We start from the raw sequence: 23,279 nt of genomic DNA on the forward strand, positions 1-23,279 counted from the left end.
AAATCCATCAGATTAGACACAAACTGCACCGAGATGTTCAGAGTGTCACTTCCACTTTATTTCATGTGAACTAAATTAAACCCAGGTCTCACTGACAGAGACACAAGTTCATTAAAGGGATTCAAACTAAAAAGCCTGAAGCTCAGTTGGACAATATGTCACTTTCAAAATAAAGCTGTGCTGTTATAACAAATCTGACCAGTGCTTTAATCTACTGTATTATTAAAAAAACATCGTAATAAAACCTCTCTCTCCGTCGTCCAGCGTCTAGCTCATGTCCATGCTCTCTGCAGGTCCTAAGCCTCCCTCCCCTCCCTGGACGCTCTGGTAGATGGACGCCATGTCAGCGTTGTTCTGATCTGGTTGGCGAAGTCGGCCATGCTGGGGCTCCTCTCCACCGGGCACGGCCAGCAGGGCGGCGACGGCGCGCATGGCGAACGCCGCAGCTCCTCCTGCTTCTCAAACTCCTGCTTCACAGAGCCGGCCTTCACCTGCGGGGCGATGAAGAGATCAATAGGCTTTGCTTTGTGCACATGAAAACCACTCAGGGCCAAACAGAATGAATTACCACTCCTGGCTGCAGAGGGCGCTGCTGCTCAGCAAAGTTACATTTTGCTGCTTTAAATAAAGAGGAAAGAAAACCTGTCAACTAGTTAGCCAGGCATGCTAACACTGGTAGCCTGTGTTAGAGCAGACATCCGTCATAATTTTTGCTTTTGTGTCTTTGATTTGACATTTGCTGTTTGTGGGGGAAAGGAAATGGTTTATTATGAAACTGGTGATGAGAGGCTCCAAAATGTCCGTTCACTGAGTCAACAACTTTGTGCACAGAGCTGTGTCAAAATCTGAAGAGGGTTAACAAAGGAGGTAGATTTTTGTTGTTTAAAGGACCGAAAATGTAAAATCAGTTATGTCATATATTCATAAGTTTGTTTTAATTAGTGTTTAATCGCCTGAAACTAAGAATCGTTGTGAATGAGATCTTTATATCTACACATGGAGTGGGTCTGCCATGTTTCTACAGTAGCCCAGAAAGGACAAACAAACCCTGGCTCCGGAGAGGAGCTTTCACTTTCTTCTCCGACACACTCAGAAAGGGAGGGATGTTCATGTGGTTGTAATCTGTAAACTCACCACCAGGTGTCACTAAATCCTTCACACTGGTCCTTTAAAGTTTCTGTTAACAGCAGCAAAACAGTCTTTTATTAAAACCTGTTTAAAACAAGTTGTGTCTGTGGAGCCCTGTGGACTTACAGCTGGGTTTCACTGGCGCCCAAACTATATACACTTTAGCTTCAATTCACAACAAAACAGAAGTCCAGCCTCCATATTCAGGCGACTGGAGTCTCATGAAAAAATTTCACTCAGGGATCAAATTTGACCAGGGGTGGTCCTGAACGCCATATCGGAGTAAACACTGTGTGTGTGTGTGTGTTTTAGTACCTTGGTGGTGCAGGTAGCTTTAAGAGGCTCCACCAGTCTGTCCAGTCTCTGGAGAACAGCAGCAGGACACAGGGAGACCAGTCTGGCCAGCATCAGGAAGGTCAGCATCTACAGCACCAACACAAGCATGTATCAGCATCTACATGAATCATTTAAGACGAGAAATATGTGGTGCAGTTGTGCAAAACTTGAGCTGGTGGGGGTTTGTTTTCCCACCCACCCTGATATCATAGTGGTCTTTGAGTCCTTCCTCTACATGATCCAGGAACTGCAGGACGTCCAGCCCCTCCAGGCAGCTGTCCAGCAGAGTGTACATGCACTCGAACGCAGCTTTACGCACGTCCAGACCATCGTCCACCGTGTGTTTGAACGGACCCATCTCCACCTGCGGCACGCAAACATTTAAACACCTGCACACAGAGCTTTGAAACACCACCACACCTCACACCTGCAGCTCCCCAACCGGCCGACCCACCTCTCTGATGAGGTCCTTCCTGATCTGGGTCTCCTTGTAGAGGTGAGGCAGCACCGTTCCCAGGAGGCCGCGGATCAGAGATGGTTTGTTATGAGCCGCGGAGTTGAACATCACCAACGCGACACGACGCACATTGATGTCGTTGTCCTGCAGGGTCTTCAGGAAGTCACCTGTCAAACAGAGAGTCATCTTAAACAAGTCAGCTGTTACTGAGCTGCTTTCTGTTACTGACGTTTTTAAAAATATTTTCTGACATTTTACAAACCAAATAATTCATCAAATAATCCTCAGATTTACTGTTGCAGCCCTAAAATGAGTTTGTCCTCTGAAAGAGTGTGTTTGTGTTTGTGTCTCACCGATGCAGTCTTTGAGCAGTGAATCTATGGGAGCAGGTTGGTCGACAATAGTGAACTTGATCGCCGTCACCACTGTGCTGCGAGCCAGAGGAGAACCTGTGAGGGAGGAGGGGAGGTAAAGTGCAAGGTCACAGTCTCCTCCTGTTAATTAAAGAACCTTTGTTGAATGAAAGTAAAGCTATAACAGTTCATATGTGATTATTCAGTGTGATAAACTCTCCCTTTATTTGTTAGAAAACCAGACTGGACACATGGAAAGACTTCAGCAGCAAAATGATTCCACTGATCTATAAAAAATCTATTGCTCTTTATTATTTGTCACTTTATTGTAAACTCTTTTGTCCACATCAGGATCCTGTAGGAATGATGATGCTAGTAGTTTTCACCTGAAGAAAAGGCACAAAGATATCTTTGTTTTTCAGCGTATTTCAATGTATGTTCTGTCACCAAAACACAAAACTGACTCAATGTGAAACACACTGCTATAAACAGTGAAATTAGCAGAGTGTTCACTACTACTGATGTGAGTGGCAGCCATCTTGAATTCTTATCTCAGGATTTTTCAGACTTTCCGAGTTGGAAATCTGACGTCAGGGGACGCTGCAGTCGAAACGTCCAACTACCATCAAACTGCTCGTCTCTCTTCAGCACTTTTGAATCTCAAAACTTTTTGGTCAACAGTTTTGGTCTTAACTGTTCAACCGTCACTGGAGGAAACTGTCCTGATAAAAAACTGTTAACAAACCAAACGTCATGACAACCTGACCAGCATCTGCACAGATATTTTGCTCTGGATGAGGAGCAGTGTACCAGCTTTCAGCTGCTGTTTGAGTCTGGGTAACAGCTGTGCAGGGTTGACTAAGGTCAGTTTTCCCAGACATTCAGCCACCAGGTTCCTGGTCCCCTCCTCCTGACACTCGCAGTTCTGAAACAGCAGAGCCCAGATCGACTCGACGTGGGGCGAGAGACTAGAGGCTGGACAGGCACTGGACAGAGAGAGAGAGTTTCATGATGAAAAACATTGGTTTTATTAACTTAAATAATGAAGAGAAAGAGCTGCAGGAATCAAATCCCCAACTCAAAATTATCCTCTGCTTCCTCCATAAAAAAAAAAAAAAACTTTAACCTGCAATACATGTTTTGGCCAACTGGTGGCAGCAGAAACAACCTGAAAAAGAGAGGTAAGACTGATGACGAACACAAACTCATGAACACACACCTGATGACTTCTTTGAGCGAGTGTAGCAGCAGGTATTGTCTCCGCGGCTGGGAGGAGATTTCCTTCAGCAGGAAGGGCAGGAAGTCGTTCAGGCTGCCGACCGCCATGCTGCCTAAAGCGCAGGAGGCCGCCGTCTTCACCTGAAAATATACAGCGAATAAACTATTGTGTGAAGTCGTCACCTGCATTCACAGAGGAGAACGTCGAGCTGAACAAACCTGCTCGGTACAAACAGTGTGTCGTCGTTCCTCATGTGGTCACAAGCCAGAGAAACCTCCGCTCATGCATCCATAATTAATTATTAATTAGCAGTAAAGGTAAAAAACCCAAAGAACAAATCAATAAACATGAGACTTTGTAAGAAGGAAAGTAAAATAAAACTGGAAGAAAAGTTGGTTTGAAATGTTAAAACAAGACAAAAAAACTCAACTGAAACTTCCATGACGTCTGAGTTTTACCCGTGTGTCTTACCTCCTCACTGGTGGAGGTGAAGGCCTCCAGGATGACTCCCTGCACCTCCTTACTTCCTCCCAGACTGCCGCTCCTCCCCACCTCCCCGAGACACAGCAGAGCCAGGACACGAGCAGACTCAGGAGAGCCGGGACTCTTCACCTGAGGAGGAGGAAAAATACTGTGACACACCGAGTACAGGAGAGCAGAGGAGGAGACATGAGGCTGTAGTAACACAGCACACCTCCTGTATGAGGCCGGCCACGGTGCCCGGTGTCTCTTTGGGGCAGGCGGAGGACAGAGCGGCCACACAGCGAGCGACAGAGTGGATGGACTGTCTGTGGACGCCGCCGCCGTCTACTGAGGACGGAGAGCTGTGAAACGGCTCGGTGAGAGACTTCAACAGCTGACTGGAGCAGAGCAGAGGAGAGGAGGAGATAATTAATTAATTTATTTATGTTTAATGTGTAAAATCTGTGACTGTTTCATCAGCACCAGACTCCATTGACAAAAACAGGAATTTTACTGAGCAGAGCACAGGAGCTGCTGGAATACCACTGCCTCCATCTGTTAGTTTGTTTGTGTTCTTGTTTGACTTTCAGTGGAGGAAGAAGTAATCAGTTACTTTACTTAAGTAAAAGTTCCACACAATAACACAAACTAACAAACAGATGGAGGCAGTAGTATCCCAGCAGCTCCCTGTGTTCTGCTCTGTGAAATTCCTGTTTCTGTCAAAGGAGTCTGGTTGATAAATAGTGATGTTTCTGGTTAAACAAAAAGGATCTTCCTCTTTAATAAAAAGCTCTGTCTCTGTAGGAATCCTATCATAATGTTGTCAGACACTTTTAATAACAGCAATACAATGTATATTCAAAAACATAAGAAAATAAAGTTATCCTTAAGAGTTATCCTTTAAGACAATTTAGAATCAGCTGGGCTTTAATTGCTTACCTTCATACACTTTTGACGTATGAGCATCTCAATCTCAAATCAGAGTCTGTAAAAGCTTAACTATGCAGCTGTTGTTCCATTTTTTTTGTCTTATATCAGGCTTCTAATCATTTCATCGTTAATTCAAACTCTGTGGGTTTTGGGAAGTTTAAGTAAGAAGTGGTTATCTGCAGCTTCCATCCAAAAACATCAGATTCATATCAGCATTAAACCTCCTCATCTGGGCCTAAACCACCACACCTCGCCCTCTCTCTCTCTGTCGTACCTGTAGCCCAGGTTACTGGTTTTGGACAGCACCAGAGCCTGCATGAAGTCCAGTATGGCTGCCAGCGCTCCGCCCTGCAGCAGCGGAGAGTGGACGAGCCTGAAGACTCCCGGCAGCACAGAGGAGCTGATCTTAGCCAGAGAGGAGGGGCAGGCTTTGGCCATGCAGGTCAGCAAGGTGACGGAGACCTGAGCAGAGACAAACTGCATGTTTACTACAACAGGTTATGTCATGGAAACTCCACATATTTTGGTGCAATCTGCTTCATCATGCTGTCATTTAACATTTTGGCCTAAAGGTTCCACTTTTTCAGTGTTTTATTTGAAGTTTAGATATAAATAAGAAGATATATTTGTGGGCTTTAATAGTATAGTTTTACATCAAGAAAAAAGAAGAGCAGGGCGTCTCTGAGCCTCTGTTCTGATTGGCCGACTGTTTGTGATGGAAAATGTGAAGCAGTCAGCGACGAACAGACGTCAAATTTACACCCTGTTTACACGACAGCAGTTTGCTTTTTGCTGTTATGAGTATTTTCACACAGAATGGAAATATAATGCAGTGAACAAGCGACAGTTTTGTAGTTTCTACGTGATGACGCCTTTTAATCTGTTGTTGTTGTTGTTGTTGTTGTGTTCAGTGTTTTCCTCCCGACCTGGGACACGTGCATGTCGGCCTCATCCACCAGAGCAGGAAGTTCGCTCAGCACGGGCTCCAGAGCTGCGGGTTTAATGGCGGCGGCGTGATGAGTGACGAGAGCGGTGAGACAGGCGAGCGTGCCGAGCTTCAGAGCCCGCTGGTTCTTCCTCAAGAAAGATCCCAGCACGGACAGAGTCTCAGACAAGATGGACGACAAGTCGATCTGGACGAGGAGATGAAGGGAAGTTAGTGTCATGTTTCCATCTTGATTTTTACTTTTAAATACTTCCTGTTTCGTAAACGACCTTTATCGGGGAGGCGGCGATGAGCGTGATGGTCCGAACTGTTGTTAGTCTTGTGATCTCATTCTTTAGTCTCTCCAGGAAGATCGCCAAAACCCCCTGCAGCTCCGCCCCCAGATGGTCGCCAAGGTGACACACCATGTGACCCATGCAGGAAATAGCCCTCTCTTTCACTTCCTGGTCGATGTCTGTCGCTTTGAGCCTCTTCAGGGTCACAGAAAACACCTCGGAGACACAAAATGAAACAGGAAAGTAAAGAGCAGAGAGAAAATAAACCGTCACAGATCAGGAGGAGGAAACCCGAGCCGTCGTACCTGTCTGACAAACGGTTTGGGGTCGAATCCTCCAGCGGTGGCGGTCTGTCCCTGCGGCCTCATCACCCTGACGAGCTGCTGAGTGACCAGCAGAGCCTCCGACGTGATCTTATAGAAGGAGTCTTCAACGCACGCCACCACCGGGGGCAGCAGCACCTGCAGAGACCACAGCAGTCCTCATCATGTTGAGAGACACAAAACCAGGAAGTAAGTTAGCATGTTAGCACTTCCTGTTCCCTCGCCCCAAAGTCAATGGGTTTTTGGTTTGATATCTGATGTTTGAAGCTGTAATGTGTCTTTAAAAAGGCGGTTGCTAACGAGTGTCTAAATGAGACTACAGCTTAGTGGTGGAGACGATAACGTCATGTGACCGTGGTGTAGTTAGCTTATCAGCTTTTTATCTTGCTGATTAAAACATTTAAAGATCAGAAACTTTAGTTTATTTTCTGCAATAATCTAAAAACCAATGAAAAAATCTCTTTTTGCTTTTTGTTGAGGGAATCAGGGTGATGCTAACTTCAGGGTTGGACAACAAAAACTCGTCATCCCTGCAGGACAATTCAAACATCCTGAGTCAACGTTATGAAAAGAGGTTTGAAGAACCTGCATGTGTGGCTGAAAGGCTTGAGGAGGGTGGGAGAGGAGGAGGACATGGAAGAAGGAGAGAGCATCGATCCTCATGTTGGAGGAGGTGGACTTGTCTGTCAGGGAGAAGACTATGCCTGGAGGGGAGGAGGGAGGGAGGGAGGATGGGGGAGGTAAAGGTGGAATAAAGGAGAGAGCAGGAGGAGAAAATGAAGTAGATGTTGGGAGGTTTTTAAATGATCAAAGAATAAAAAAGGGGAAGGGAAGCGTAAAATTAAAGTAAGTGTGTGTGTGTGTGTGTGTGTGTGTGTGTGTGTGTGTGTGTGTGTACCAGGTATCAGAGCAGGTATGTGCGGCTCCAGGGCTCCAGGTAAAGTGTGGCTGAGCTCGGTGAGGAGACAGAAGCAGCCCTGCCGAGACTTGATGCTCTTCTCCTTCAGCTGTCGGTGGAGAGCCTTCACTATCAGCGGCACCTGGTCAGACAATAACACACACACACACACACACACACACACACGCACACACACACACACACACACACACACCGAGCTGCTGTGTCACTCACACACTATCCACTCACTGGTCACTTTATTAGAGTAGAAATAGACGACTGATCATGTGAATCCTCCTCTACCTGTTTCTTCAACATGGCGACCGCCGGCTCCTCCTCCTCCCCCCTGCCTGACCCCGGGTCTGACCCGGGCGCCACGACGAGGCCGTGGTGACTCGACCCCACTCTCGTTTGCCTCAGCAGCGTCGAAAACGCGGCAAAGACGTCCGCCCTCACGTTCTCCTCGCGCTCCTTGAACCTGGCGAGCAGAGCCGGGCAGACGGAGGAGTAGAAGGAGAGGAGGAGGTCCCGGCGCGTCCCGATCAACGCCTCCAGACATTTGATGGAGGAGCGCCGCACCTTCCAGCTCATGTCGTCGTCGTCGCTGTACTCGTCGTCTGATTCTGGAGTCATGAGATAAGAAATTATAAATTATTTTTAAAGTCGTATAAATTAATATTATTATTATAAAAACAAACAGAGGAACCTTCATCGAGCCCGTCCTCTATGTCCATGCTGTCTTCCTCCTCCTCCTCATCGTCGTCGTAGTTGTAGTTAGGGTCAAAGGTCATGAACTTAAGACAAAGTTTAGTCACCGTGGCGACATGGGGCGACATCTCCTTAGGACACCTGTCAATCAATGGAGAAGTGACAGACAGGGGAGGACAGGAAGTGCGTGCAGGTGTGTGTAGGTGTGTGTAGGTGTGTGTAGGTGTGTGTGTACCTGCGTATAAAGGCTTCGAAGGCCTGGAAACAGTACTCTCTCAGCTCGTCATCCTCCACGCCGGTGAACTTGACGACCATGGGGATCAGCTTCTCTAAGTGTTCACCTGCAGAACACACACACACACACACATATAAAACACCAACAACATGAGTACACAGTTCAAAATGGCGGCTCTCTCCTCTCCGGTCTCAGACAGGAACAGGTCTCACCCACTCGATGGCCGCCCTGACGGCTGATGGTCGCCAGGCACTGGATGTACGTCCTGGTTACCGAGGTGGGCGGGCCCTTCGCCAGCTCCGTCAACAGGTGCTCGGTGAGCTGGGAGAAGAGGGCGGGGCTGCAGCAGGGCACCAGGTGACCCAGAGCCAAGATGGAGCGCTTCCTCACCGCCATTCTGGGACTGGTTAACTGGTGGAGCGTGGGGGTGAAGATAGATGAGGGAAGGATGGATGGAGGGAGTGACAAAATAAAATATGATAAAATAAAATGAAAGCAGCGACAGCCTGAGAACAACATGCCAAAATGACCAAAGATGAGATTGAGAAGAACAAAAAACAACAAAAGAAAAGTCACTCAGAGGATCCACTACAATTTTGGATAATTCTGGTATTTTTTAATCCTTTTTTAGACCTTTTTATTAAAGTGCAAGAAACCAGAAACATCACTGTCTACCAGTACCAGACTCCATTGACGAAAACTGCGATTTTAAACAAGCAGAACACAGGAGCAGCTGGAAATCTGTTGCCTTGATTTGTTAGTGTGTTTGTGTTACTGTGTGGTAATTTTACTTAATGTAAAGTATCGGAATACTTTTACCACCACTGGAACTCACACAATAACACAAACAAACCAACAGATGGAGGCAGCGGATTTCCAACAGCTCCTGTGTTCTGCTTGTCTAAAACCGCTGTTTTTGTCTATGGAGTCTGGTACTGATAAATAGTGATGTTTCCAGTTAAACAAAATGACCACTACAGTTATTTCTACCAGTTACAGCCTGTGTGTTTCTTACCTGAGGGAGGAGGCTGGAGAGCAGAGAGCTGTGAAAACCGACCAGGGCACCGCTCAGCCTGCAGGAAAAATAAAAACGCAACAATTAGCACTTACATCAACTCAGTGGGTCAAATTTCACAGTTGAGATATTTTACTTTCAGTTTTCTAATGTTTCTGTTGTCACCTTCCCAACATGTCCGACAGGATGTCCAGAGCCTCCAGCTGAACCGACACGTCCTCCTGTTTCCCCATGGCACCGATCAGCTGGGAGGTGATCTTCTTACAAACGCTGGCCGTCAGATTCAAACCTGGAAACACACGGCACAAGAAACCAAAACAAAAATGTCATTATTATTTTTGTTCCCAGTTTGTGGCCCAGTTCAGGCTTGTGCTGCCTTCAAGCGCCGCCCAAAAATGACAGGATAATTACATGTGAACTTAACAGGACATAAAAATAAAACAGTGCTGAAGCCATGCAGAAGTCCATAGAGAAAACGACAGATTTTAGAGATGTGTGGTTTTGTGTTTGGTGCCACCTGATGAAGACAGCGGCAGCTCGGCGATCACCGTCTTCAGTCCCATGCTGGAAATGTCTCTCAGCTGCTCCTTATCGGACACCATGTTTGAACACAGAGTGTCCACCATCGTCTCCACCTGAGGTTCCTTCACTTTACTCACCAAAGGCGCCAGGCTGAAAATCAAACACACCCACAGTAGAACCTCATTGATGTCTGGTAACAGTTATATTGTTTAGGCTGGTTCTTGTGCAGCAGCTTGATATTTTTTACCATTTCACAGCCAGGTTCTGCACCTCCCCGTTCTTGTCCTCCAGCAGTTTGAGCAGCATCGTCACCACCTTCCTCTCGCTGTCCTCGTCCAGTTTGATGCTGTCCTTCTGCAGCTCCAGCATCAGGTCATTAGTGGCCATGAACCTGGACACAAACGCAACAAACACACACACACAAACAAAGGAAGGACAGAACAAACAGGAAACAAGAGCAAGATTCAGATCTGTAATATCATGCTACTTATAGACACTCTTATCTCACCACACACAATCACACACTTCCTCAAATGTGGTTAAAAGTCGAGGTGCAATCATCAGTCGAGCAACTGTCATAATTGGTCTGTTTTTATGAACAATTAACTGTTTTAAAAGCTACAGATTTGCTTTAATATCTACTTTAATATCTGTGAGTTTTGGACAAATCAAGACATTTGAAAATGTCATTTGGTCTGTGGCATTTTTCACTTGTTTCCAGGCATTTTATACTGTTACATCTTAACAAACAGACATAAAACATACACTGATATCATTCAGTGTGATTTAAGCTTCCAGAAGATAACATTATCTCCTTTGTTCATCGTGAATAAACGCCCATAAATCCACTTTGAAATCGTAGAAAAAAGACGCTTCAGAACTTACCTGAGAATTATCATATTTTTCAGTTTTCTTCAGTATCACAGTTAAACAATGATAGTTGTCTATACATCCATGGGTATATTACAAACAGGAACTACTAAAAAATAATTCGGCATAAATTTAATGGTGCCAAGTCTGTCAAAATGTAAATAAACAGAGGCTAACATCGGACTACCAGCTAACATAGTAATCAAATATTAGATTAGCTTAAAGAAGTTTTTATTCTCACACAAGGAGAATTTTATGCTTTATCATAAATGTACATATATTTGGATTATTGGTTGGATAAAATATATGTCACTTTGATCTGTGGGAAATTATAACAGGTATTTTTCACCATTTTTCGGCATTTTATCCAGAAGAAAAAACGATGAAACTGCGAATTAATCGCTAATTAAAATAATATTTAGTTGCAGTCCTGACTAAAAGACTCCCAGAGTCATTTTGTCGCGTCTCTCTCAATAAAATGGATCAATTTCTCATAGAAACTGAGAAAGAAATGTCGGTTGTGTTGTAAAATGATACACACACATAGTGACTCAGTGAATGAGTCAGGACCAGAAAGTGTCATCTCACTGTCAGACAAACACTGACCGTTTCTTACCTAAAGTCTTTGTCAGTGGATGTCATTTTCTCCAACAGGTTGGAGATATGATAAGACACATTCGACATCTCGGTACTTTGACAGCTGACACCGGCGAAAAGAAACTTTTTCTGCGGTTGAATAAACTCAGAAAACTCGGGCGACAGATTTAACCCGACAACATGGCGAGGCTGGAGGGGACAGAGGGGAGGCAACACGCGATCAGCACCCGGTGGAGGGGAACATGATACTGGGTGAGTTCAGATAAAAATAGACGTGGGAGCAAAGTGGTTCGGGTTCATACTGCCACCGTGTGGACACAGAGTGTACTAACAACTTAAACTCTATTTATAGAGGTCAATAAAATTATTATTTAGGTCAATAAAATCTTATCAAACAGACATGAAACACAGTCAGTATCATCCAATGTGACTTAAGTATCACCACAGTAACATCCAAAGATGCCATTATCTCCAATGGCCATGCGAATAAACGCCCATAAATCCACATAGAAAAAAGACGCTCCAGAACTTGCCTGAGAAATGTCGCGTTTTTAAGTTTTCTTCAGTATCACAGTAACACAGTGACAGTTATCCATATATCTACGGGTACACTTCAAACAGTAACTACTAATAGTGAATTCGGCATATATTTAGTGCTACCCAGTTGATCAAAATGTAAATAAAATCAGGGTTCAAAAGAATACCAGCTAGTACTACAACAGGAAGTATTTATGAAGTATTAGTAGTAGTATTAGTTTTTGTAAAGTGGTAAAGTAGTATCACTGCATCTTCCTATCTCTGCATTAACCCAGCAGGATTTCATCTACAGTCTATGAGTAACACTTATCCTGCAGAGGGCAGTTAACGCATATGTGGAACCTTTGCTGGTCATTTGTCGTTTCCGCCGGTAGAAAGAGTCGTGGGACCGAGCTCTGCACTTGTTGCCACGTCGGAGCGATCGGTGGACCCGGTTAATTCATTTCCAGTCTAATAATTTTATAGATTTCTGGAGGTCGTTGCTGGTTTTTCCGCAGACATGGTGAGTACGATCACGTTTGATTGAGCTGCCGGTGACGCCGTTAACGTTTGAGCCGTTTAACAGTTACCGTTCACTGCTGACGTGACAGAGTAGTTAGCTCGTTAAGCGGACATGCTAACAGCAGAAAGCTAACCATTAAAGTTTTATCTTTATTTAACCTGTGTCGTTTTAATTTGGTTTTAAATGTTTGTCACTTTCAGGTTTCTGTTATTAACACAGTGGACACCTCCCACGAGGACATGATCGTAAGTTGTTTCCTTTTCCATTTGGAGTTAGCTGGTGGTTCAAGCTAACGTTAGCTTTTAGCTAAATATACAAGTATTATTATTTTAAAACAGTTGCCGCGGCTTAATGAGCACAAATGTATGTATCGAGTCACGCTGCATGTTTGTTAATATTATATCATGTCAATATGAGCTGAAGTGAGTTGTCTGTCAACATTAGTGTAATAGTCCATTAATCGTTTAGGTGGTTTTCAAAATAAAAGTATTACGGTGTTCTGGGTTCTTCAGTGAGAGGATTTAATGCCTTTATTTTTATTCGTCTCCGTTTTATGTTATTGTTAAATATCTTAAGATATCTGAACAAGTTCAGATGGACAAATTATCTTTTATGATATTTTATAGAGCAAATACTTCACTAGATTAATCAGTAATATAAATGTAATAACGAGTTGCAGCCCTGCTGTGACACCATCAGATGTTTGTGGGAAACTTCCTCAGAGTCATTTGTACAGTGGAATATGTTTCTGTTCTTGTTCAATAGATTGATAAAAACTGTTCAACAGTTGTTGTGTTGTCAGCCTCCACCTACATGTTGCAGCTTTGATTCTGCTGACATTACTAATGTCCTCAGTGTTGCAGGAAATATAAAAGTATTAAGGTAAGAGTAGAGGGAGAGGGAGTGGGTTATTTTCTCACTTAAAATGTCCATAATTGATATTTTTTTGCTTTGCCGTTTATCTGTTTAAACCACAGCTTTACTGTTCTGGTTCACTGCTCTCATAGCATCGTTGTCGGTTGCAGCTGCAGCTGTTTTCAGGGAAAACCTGTAAAAAGCCACAGTACAGACACAGTTAGAGATTAGCTGGTGAACGTAGCGGAGCATTTAGCAGCGAAAGAGCCAGATATTCCCTTCAGGACTTAATAAAGAGCTAAAAGAGAGCAGCTGTTTGCTAACAAGAATCTAACGAGGTGATTGTATCAGTGTTGTGTTCACAGCTTGTTTCCTCTGACCTTCAGTGGCCAAACATCATCAGTTACTGCCGTTTAATTTCTCGCTCTGTGTGTTTCAGCACGACGCACAGATGGACTATTATGGAACTCGACTCGCCACCTGCTCCTCTGATCGCACCGTAAAGATCTTCGATGTCAGAAATGGAGGTCAGATACTGGTCGCAGACCTCAGAGGGTAAGACGCCAAATCCTCACAACCAAACCAGTGAGCTGAAGCTGAAAAAGTCTTTTGTGTTTGCTAATCTCACCCCCTGTATTCTGGTCTAAATTTGAGTTGATCTCTGTGTCTGTGTAGCCATGAAGGTCCTGTGTGGCAGGTAGCGTGGGCTCACCCGATGTTCGGCAACATCCTGGCCTCCTGTTCCTACGACCGTAAAGTCATCATCTGGAAGGAGGAGAACGGAGCCTGGGACAAGATGTACGAGTACACGGGACACGAGTCGTCAGGTCGGTAGATCTCTGTGCGTGCAGGTGAAATAACATCACACCTGAGCTCCTGTGATATTTCTTTGTTGGTCTCTTTGTTCTTAACTCTCCTCATGTTTCTGCAGTGAACTCCAGTCTGCTGGGGTCCCTATGACTTCGGTCTGATCTTGGCCTGCGGCAGCTCAGACGGAGCCATTTCCCTCCTCACGTTTACCGGTGATCAGCAGTGGGACGTCAAGAAGATCAGCAACGCACACACCGTGAGTTCGACCCCCTGGCTCTGAGCGGCAGGGAACTTCAGTTTGTTTTATTCCCATTGTGACACTGACGCCGTCCTCCTCGACTCTTCCCGCAGATCGGCTGTAACGCAGTGAGCTGGGCTCCCGCCGTGGTTCCAGGCAGCCTGATCGATCAGCCGTCAGGACAGAAACCAAACTACGTCAAACGCTTCGTCTCCGGCGGCTGCGACAACCTCGTCAAACTCTGGAAGTACGTGATCGCTCATTAAACGTCCTGTGACGCCTGCCGTGTTTATGTTCTTTGAAAAGCAGTGGTAAAAGTGATCTGGCTTTACTGTTGTTGATGATCACTTCCTGTCTCCAGAGAGGAGGACGGTCAGTGGAAGGAGGATCAGAAACTGGAAGCTCACAGTGATTGGGTGAGAGATGTCGGCTGGGCTCCGTCCATCGGTCTCCCCACCAGCACCATCGCCAGCTGCTCCCAGGTAAGACTCAGTACAGTATTTTAACCAAATATCTGTTGTTTCAGTTTCTTCAGAGAAATCACAGGAACCTTATAATCTCTGTGTTTGTTTCTACATTTTACTCATCATTTCCCCAAACACAGTGTTCTGCATTAAATGACCCTCACTCCTCTCTTTTTATCAGCAGTTTATTTTAAAACACCTAGAGTGAATTTACTCATCTGTGCCACTAGGTGGAGCCAGAGATAAACTACAGTCCATTTTAACCCACAGGACGTAAACAGGCTGCGTTAATCTTTACTGCTCCTTCATAGAACCAGTGCGATGTCGTTAAAATGAGTGAGAGTGGATAAAGTTTGAACTTGATGAATAAAAACTCCATCACTCACCATTTCCTCTGCACCTCCTTCCAGGACGGACGTGTGTTTATCTGGACGTGTGACGACCCGGCCGGTAACACCTGGACGGCCAAACTGCTCCATAAGTTCAACGATGTTGTTTGGCACGTCAGCTGGTCCATCACTGGAAACATCCTGGCTGTGTCTGGAGGAGACAACAAGGTAGAGAATATAAAATAATACACACAGCTGTACCTGTTTTTTCTTCTTTCCCTGATTTAATCCTGATTCTGATTTTGCTTCTTTGACTCGTTGTTGTTTGTTTCTTCTAACTTCTCTCTAACTTACTTTTGGGATGTTGTTTGGGTTAAAAAAAAGGTGACCTCTCTTCTCCTCATACGTCTGCGTCTGTTTTATTTTGAAGGTGACGCTGTGGAAGGAGTCGATGGACGGTCAGTGGGCCTGTATCAGCGACGTCAGCAAAGGCCAGGGCGCCGTCTCCACCATCACAGACACACAGCAGATCGAGCAGTGACACACAAACACACACATATATAACAAAGAGCCCTGACCTGACCAGGATGACCCCAGTGTTCAAAGATGATTAATCGTTAATAAAGATGTTGGACGTTTGAAGAGACAACAGAGCGTTGGTTTGTAATCTGCTGTTTTTTTAGGCTTCAGCGTCTCTTCACCTTGTTTCTAAAACTTTATCAGAAAGGAGAGAAACTTTCACCTGAACAACGTTTGGTTTCTTTTTTCCTTTTTGATGATGTTTCTAAAAACAAACATGACTGATGATAAATTACATGAACATTTTTATCAGACGCACTCCTCTGTTTCTGTTTTAGTTTGGTCCCAGAGTTTTTTCACTTGTACATTAACGCTCCCTCCATCCCATCCTATCCCATGATCCTCTGCTCCTCAAACATTCCACCTCCATCAGCGGAGAACAAAACTACCGGGATGATCCCAGCATCCTCGGCAGCAACTGTCCCTTCACTCTCATTATTTTTAGCTGCTGGTTAAACCAAAACACTTCACGAATAATGAATAAATAAAATATTTAGTGAACTGTTGACATGTACCAGAGGTCAGCCGGTGTTTCCAAATCCAGAACCTGCCTTAATTAATAAGCCACTACGTTGCTACGACAACCATGAATGGGGCTTAATTGTAAACTGTTCCCCTCCAGTTGTGAAATCAGAAACCATGAATGTTTTGTTCTTTCATATTTGATGTAATTAAATAACTTTAATGTTCTAACAATGTCCAGCCTGTTTTTTTGCTCCTGCAGTTATAAAATGACTTAATAATTGACATTTAAGAAAACACATCATAATTAAACATGTCATAACATAAAGGAAAAGCCAGTATTTTTTAACCTGGGCTTTATTTTCCCGTCTTTCCACAAGCCAGACTCCATTGACAAAAACAAGAATTTTACTGAGCAGAACACAGGAGCTGCTGGAATACCACTGCCTGCATCTGTTTGTTTGTTTGTGTTATTGTGTGACTTTCAGGGGGGGAGAAGATCAGTGAAGTAAAAGTGCCACACAATAACACAAACAAACAAATAGATCAAGGCAGTGGTTCAAGTTCTTTTTGTGTAAAATCCCTGCTTTTGTCAATGGAGTCTGGTAGTGATATACAATGATGTTTCTGGCTTTAATAAAAAGCTGTACATTTTAATTTGTACAACTGTACATTGTAGATATTAAGTGACATTATATTTTCACTGTCTTCATACAGTAGCAGCTGAGAGGTGGTTTCTCCTGTTCTCTGAGTCACGTGTTTTGCGTGGTTTCAGTCTGGATGAGACTGTCGACGTCCCCACACTGGTTACCAAAACAAACCTAAAGCTGCTGGTGTTGGTGGTGACGGTGGTGTGGGTGGAGGTCTTATTTAGGTTCACATGATTAGACCAAAACCAAAAGGAAGCTGACGTCTTTCATCGTGATCTGTGAAAAGAAGCGGGAATATTTGTGGATGGCGGCGCTAAATATCAAGAGAGGAAACAGTGAGAGTGAATCAGAAGTTTCTGTCTGAGTAAACTTTTGCTGTGATTAGTTCAATGAGCAATTTATTCAAATTTAAGGAGACTGGAGGACAAGGAAGTAGACACTTTTTTTTTCATTCAATGTGTGATTGTTCTTTTGTTTCTCCTTTTTGGAAACAAGTAGTGGGAAGTATTACATGTAGGGGAGTAGAAGTATAAAGTAGCTGATTTGTTCTAAGTAAATGAACTTGTGCAGGACATGGTTTATAAGCTCACCAGGACCGGGCAGCTTTAAGGCGGGAGAACAAACTTCCTGTCCCTCCAGTCAAATCAGACTTTCCTCTGCAGAAACTCTCAGTCTGTCTCCTGAAGCTGTAGAAACCTCTGCTGCTTGAAAACTTCTCTAACTCATCTCAACCAGACCAGTGAGTTTTTGATTTCTTACTTTTCAGGTCTAAAAATACTTGCTCACTTGCTTGCTACTCATTAAAATGTTAACTGATCTTCAAGTTTTGTCAGATTTCCTAATTTTCCATTGGGTGATGCTGAGTCAGATTTGTGGCAGGAGTTTTGTAAAAGTGTCAAACAGACATTAAAAATATGTTTTCTATGTTGCAATGATGAAAAAAAAATAATGTTCAGGTTTTTATTCATGTGTTAAATTGTTTTGTTTCCATCTGAACCGGTGCTTCTCTTCTTCTTTTCTCCCTTCATCCTTTTTTATAAGGTGAGAATGACAGACATTTTAGTTTTAGTTCTGGAAATTGTGTGATTTTTTTTTCTTTGTATCATGGTGCTTAAGTGTAGTCAATGAAATCTTGTGAATTTTAAGGACAAATGAAAAAATAAACCATCTAAAGAAAGTTTACAGAAGTTGCAAGAGTTGCAATCTCTGTTTTTGAGGAAATGAGTCAGAGTTTAGAAGTCGCCCTGATCAGGGCACACTTTTCCTCTCCATTGAATATTTCCTGATACTATAAAAGGATCCAATTAGGAATGACTATCTAAATTAGATCCCTGTTTATTTTTAACAGCCTGGTACAAATGAGCTCACGTATGCATTACATGAAGAGGTTTAAATTAACAGTAAAGACAATAAAGACAACTACCTGTCATCTGATGCTTTCAGGTGCAGATGAAACTGTCAGCTGAAGCTTTTCCGTTTTCACTTCCCCCTCTCTGTGACACTTTCTTAGTATGAAACAATGTCACTCTAAATCACAACCACACCACAGCACTGAAACTACACCTGTTTAAGATCTAAACCACATTAATCTGAGCAGTGATCCCTCACAAATTTCAGTTTTGGTATTAGTGGATCTCAGTGCTGCATTCACTGTTGACCATTAACTACACTGGTCCAGTGAAGTAATGGCCATACATTGTACAGATGATTTATTAAATTTTTTTAGGCTGTAATTATGACATTAACATATAAACATATAATATCTCAATGTGGATGCAGTGGGTGGAGGTTTTTGACACTTTGCTAAATTGCTTCTAATTGTATTTTTAATTGTAGGAACTACTTTGTGTCAGATGGTAATTATGAATCTGAGCAGAGTTCCTCAAGGGTCCATTCTCGGACCTCTTTTATTCAATATCTACAGATATGGAATATCAGTAATTATGCAGATGACACAGCTCTACATAACAGTGCCACTCTACTCTAGACACTAAAATCAACCACCTTCAAAACAGAACAAGAATGAAAGGATTTCTGTCGAAACAAGACAGAGAAAACTTATTCATGTGTTTATTTTCAGTATGCTTAACTAAGGTCTTACTAATAAATCAACTCGTGCCTATGTTCAGCCTCACGGAGCTGCTATCATGGCTGTAGACTTTCCTTTAAACCTCTGAAATGATGCAATTTTTGTTTTTATAGTCAAAATGAAGATTGCAGCTTTCAACGTCAGGAACCTGGGGATGAGCAAAGTCAACAATGATGTGGTGCTGAAAAATCTTATCAAGGTAAATCACTGCGTTACAGTTCATTTAACAAATCCCTGATATTTGTAGGGTTTCACTCTAATGTCCAGTATAATTATTCATTTTATTTCTTTGTGTTGTACTATGACAGTGTAAAAATCTAATGAGAGAGTGTACAGTATCACAGTTTGTGTAAAAATAATGTCTTGTTGTAGATTGTGTCTCAGTACAGTGTGGTGGTGATGCTGGAGGTGATGGATACCACCGGCAGGGCCATGAAGAAGTTCCTCAGAGAGCTCAACAACTACGAGTGAGTTCTCTGAATATCAACAAATACACAGTGATTCCCTTCAGAATCTACCATGTTATGGACATGACTGCTGCATAGTGACTACTGTTTAATATTCCCATTAACAAAGCCAAGCCAAACAGTATGGTGGCCTGAGGTACAGCAACTTCAATGTAACAACACTCCCCCAACTCTGGTTGTTTCTGTTTTTTGACAGAGACAATGAATATGATCCGTACGCCATGAAGAGCAGTGAACTGCTGGGACGAAGCTGGTACAGGGAGAAGTTTGTCTACTTCTACAGGTATGAAAGACTCTCACAAAGTAACACAACTCACCTCTGCCAATAATGCACAATCCCTTAATCTCTTTTTACTTATTTTACATAAAACATTTACGTCCTATCCTGAGTCTGGTTCTGTTCAAGGCCTCTGCCTCTCAAAAGGAAGGTGGGAATTGTTGGGTCTCTATCCAAAGCTCATGACCATAAATCAGGGCTGAAGCGCTGACTGACGGTAAATCAACAGCTTTGTCGTCCAGCTCAGCGCTGACTTCAGTGAAACGGTCCAGTACAACGCTTGTAGCTCCGAGCACATGCCTCCACAATGGAGGCTTTGCACATGGCCCACTTGGATTCCATGTCTCCAACTTCCCACAGGGTGCACGTTTGACGTGGGAGTTGACGTCTGGCCCAACTAAACACCAGCTGGTGATCAGTTGGTAGTTCTGTCCAAGACATACAACCACAGATCAGATGGTACAACCACAAAGTCAATCATTCATTTTTGGCGTCCAGTGTTCTGGGACCTGGTACCTGGGACCACCATATGTTCGAACACAGTGTTTGTTGTGACTAAATCAAGCTCTGATAACATTTGACTCTCCAGTCAAACTTGATAAATTAAGGGTACTACTGTTTGACTGTACATCAGGTTTCTGATAAATGGGTTTATGCATAAACACATTGCATCTGTGTGTGTCAGAGAGAGTGAGGTGGAACTGGTAGATTTCTACCAGTACGAAGAAGAAGACAATGTAGACGTGTTTGCCAGAGAGCCCTACATAATTCGGATCAGGTGTCCACATACAGGTACGTGTGTCTGTACACGTGTCCAGCTTGTTTTTTTTTCTTCTCTGAGATATTTTTATTGAATTTAACACAAGTATAAAGTACAGGTATAAAATGCTGACAGGGAATTTTTTAAGTGCACAGCCAACACATGCGTAAAGAGCGATAATCCCGTCCAAGTATGTGTCCACTTGTTACACAGTCTCTCACTGTGTCTGTTTGTTTCTTGTAGTTGTGGGAAATCTGGCCCTGATCCCAGTCCACACCACACCAGAGGACGCAGAGACAGAGCTGGACGCTCTGGTTGATGTGGTTAAGGATGTGAAGGAACGATGGGGGACTAATGTGAGTTGGATGTGAACAGAATGTAATAGATGTATTCTTTGTAAGTCTATATAGGCATAACAACAATAATAATTATTATACAATGGGTTTTTATAGGAATGATTAATGAAATGGTTGCTTTGCTAACCACAAACCACTACTTTCTCTTAACAACACTTTATGTTTGCATCCCTTAAAGCATTTCACAGAAGAAATGTGACATTTAATGACCATTTTTATTATAAACTGTTCAGTGTACGAGTCGCTGTACCATAGGCCACTAGAGGGCAGAACACACTACACATGTATTTGTATGACATAATAAAATGAAACACAGGTTATATTTTGTCAGTTGCTACCAATGGTGATAAATAATGTTTATATTTTTCTGCAGAACATTATGATTTTGGGGGACTTTAATGCAGATGGACGTTACCTTTCACCAAGGAGAAGGGAAAATGTTCGCATTTGGTCCCGTTCCTACCATTGGCTGATAGAATGATGATGTGGACACCACAACGAGTAACGCTAACGATCATACCTATGACAGGTACGTCATGTTTTTTTCTTGTTGTATGTTGTATTTAGTGTTTAAGTTTAGTCCAGACTGATAGACTATATCTCAACAACTATTATATGGATTGAAATGAAATTAAGAGCAGACATTCATGGTTACCAGAGGATGGAGGGGTTGCCTTGAAATTTGGTTCAGACATTCATGCCCTCATCAGGATGAACCGTTTAAGCATTTAGTTGCTGGCATGGGTGTCAGAGTCAGTGTTGTCCAGGCTATTTATAGCCCCATTTGGGACTGGGAGGCAGTAGTCTTTGTAGATAAGGTCGAGGAAATGGCTGAGTTTTCTCATGTAGCATGCTTTTCGCTTTATCATGGTGCACCAAATTTGCTCAGTACTGCCCCCTGAGGGCAGAAAATATCCTGTGGTACTTGACTGTAAGTGAGAACCTCTGTTGGTTTTTTTTTTCCAGAGAGCAACAGTGAGCCCATTCTACATTAAAAAGCATCAACATGCAACTCAAAGATTTGATTTATGCTTTGTCACATGTGTTTTCAAATATTCAGGACTGTCTCCAATGCACTGACAGTTTTCATAGGGACCATGTCATTGGTAAAAAGTAGGGGATTCTACCTGTGTTCAGTCAGAAAACTTTGTCTGCATTTTTAAACAGGATGTAGAGGTTTTACAATTTTCTTCTGCCAACAGGATCGTGGTCTTTGGAAAGCGCATGTATGATGCTGTTGTGCCTCACTCAGCTAAGGCTTTCAACTTCCAGAGAGCTTACCGCCTGTCTGATCAGACTGTAAGACTGTTTGACACTTTACATAAATGTGTTAAACTAACATCAGTCAACAATAAAGTTTGAAAAACTCATTTTTCCTCCATGTAGGTTTTCAAAAAGATTTATGACTCCTTGTTTTTCAGACTCAAGCCATCAGTGACCACTACCCAGTGGAGGTGGAGCTTAAGAAGAAATAACTACCAAAGAAGAAAGGTATATTTTTCTGTTCACTGACGCTGTATCAGTAGTTTTAAGGGTTTTTTTCACCTGACTTTATGTATTTCCTGAACAAAGTTCCTGCTTATATCATGTCCACTTTCCAATCTTGCTCTCCTAGTTTAAATATATCAGAGTTTTGGAAGTTTTAAAGTTTTATATTTGGGACAGGGACCCAGCAAACTATTTTTTGTTTCTGTGATTCTACCACCAGGTGTGGCCAAAGTAAGAAACTGTTAAATCAACCAACACAGACTCTAATATGGATGCTGATAACTGATGTTAACTCTAGGTGAGGTGCACCACTGAGGGGACTGATCATTTCATTAGAACATTTTTATTTTACATTTACAAGAATGATACTTTTATAATATTTTATTATCTGAAATTTAACTTTATTTGTCATTTATGTCATCAACATCATGAGTCAATTAGAAACTTTACGTGAAAACCAGTCCATGTTATGACTCATTCTGGTTTTAACAGGTGGGGCCTGAGGCAGCCGCCTAGTTCTCCTATGCTTAAAAACAGCCCTGTATTATATCACTGAATTCTCATAATGCAAACTGCTTTGGCTTCATGTTAATGGAATTAAACAAAATAATGAAACCATTTTTTGTCTGTTGTTTTTGCCTGACATTAGATATTCAGTGTTACAGAGTTATTGTTACGTTGTTATGCTAGTTCTGCTAAATGTGACTGCTGACAGTTATTTTCGCTCAATCCCTCCATGCCTAATTATCATTATTTAATTTCTGTTCATGTACAGATTAAACAATCACAATGCACCATGTTAATTAGTCAGCCTCAGACAAAACCATGCTAGCAGGCTAACCACACCAGCCTCTCTCCACCTCTGTCCTTAATGCACAGACATGAGATTTATATCAATCGCCTCATCTCACCCAGTGTATTTCCCACAACTACAGATAAAATAATGAATAACGTGTTTCCGTCGGCGCAGTGACTGAGCACCGCAGCATTTGTGAGAAAGGCTCAGCAGCTCAGACAGGAAACACCTTCTGGCCTTGATAACAGATAGAGACTGGCGGGTGTGTTATGGTTTGCATGCATCATCTGTATGTGTATGAAAGTCTGTGTGTGTGTGTGTGTGTGTGTGTGTGTGTGTGTGTGTG

General features: G+C 43.0%; 2 protein-coding genes across 2 annotated transcripts; one reads left to right on the forward strand and one right to left on the reverse strand.

The window, feature by feature from the left end:
- Positions 1-252: 252 nt before the first annotated feature.
- cand2 (cullin-associated and neddylation-dissociated 2 (putative)) lies at positions 253-11,510 on the reverse strand. The gene is given in 25 exon segments (XM_018702983.2): positions 253-437; positions 440-491; positions 1,444-1,551; positions 1,664-1,828; positions 1,919-2,088; positions 2,275-2,370; positions 3,085-3,260; positions 3,494-3,633; positions 3,965-4,105; positions 4,188-4,353; positions 5,160-5,347; positions 5,812-6,018; positions 6,101-6,322; positions 6,412-6,567; positions 7,015-7,133; positions 7,328-7,469; positions 7,631-7,950; positions 8,034-8,176; positions 8,271-8,376; positions 8,483-8,681; positions 9,286-9,343; positions 9,451-9,574; positions 9,803-9,957; positions 10,055-10,198; positions 11,294-11,510. Coding segments are annotated over 25 exon segments (3,735 nt in total). The 5' UTR covers positions 11,362-11,510; the 3' UTR covers positions 253-267.
- Positions 11,511-12,158: 648 nt separating this feature from the next.
- sec13 (SEC13 homolog, nuclear pore and COPII coat complex component) lies at positions 12,159-16,284 on the forward strand. The gene is given in 9 exon segments (XM_018702953.2): positions 12,159-12,313; positions 12,514-12,558; positions 13,608-13,723; positions 13,844-14,019; positions 14,110-14,234; positions 14,330-14,463; positions 14,578-14,698; positions 15,091-15,237; positions 15,440-16,284. Coding segments are annotated over 9 exon segments (978 nt in total). The 5' UTR covers positions 12,159-12,310; the 3' UTR covers positions 15,551-16,284.
- Positions 16,285-23,279: the final 6,995 nt, after the last annotated feature.

This window comes from Lates calcarifer, linkage group LG12, assembly GCF_001640805.2.
Source record: "Lates calcarifer isolate ASB-BC8 linkage group LG12, TLL_Latcal_v3, whole genome shotgun sequence".
Taxonomy (NCBI): Eukaryota; Metazoa; Chordata; class Actinopteri; family Centropomidae; genus Lates; species Lates calcarifer.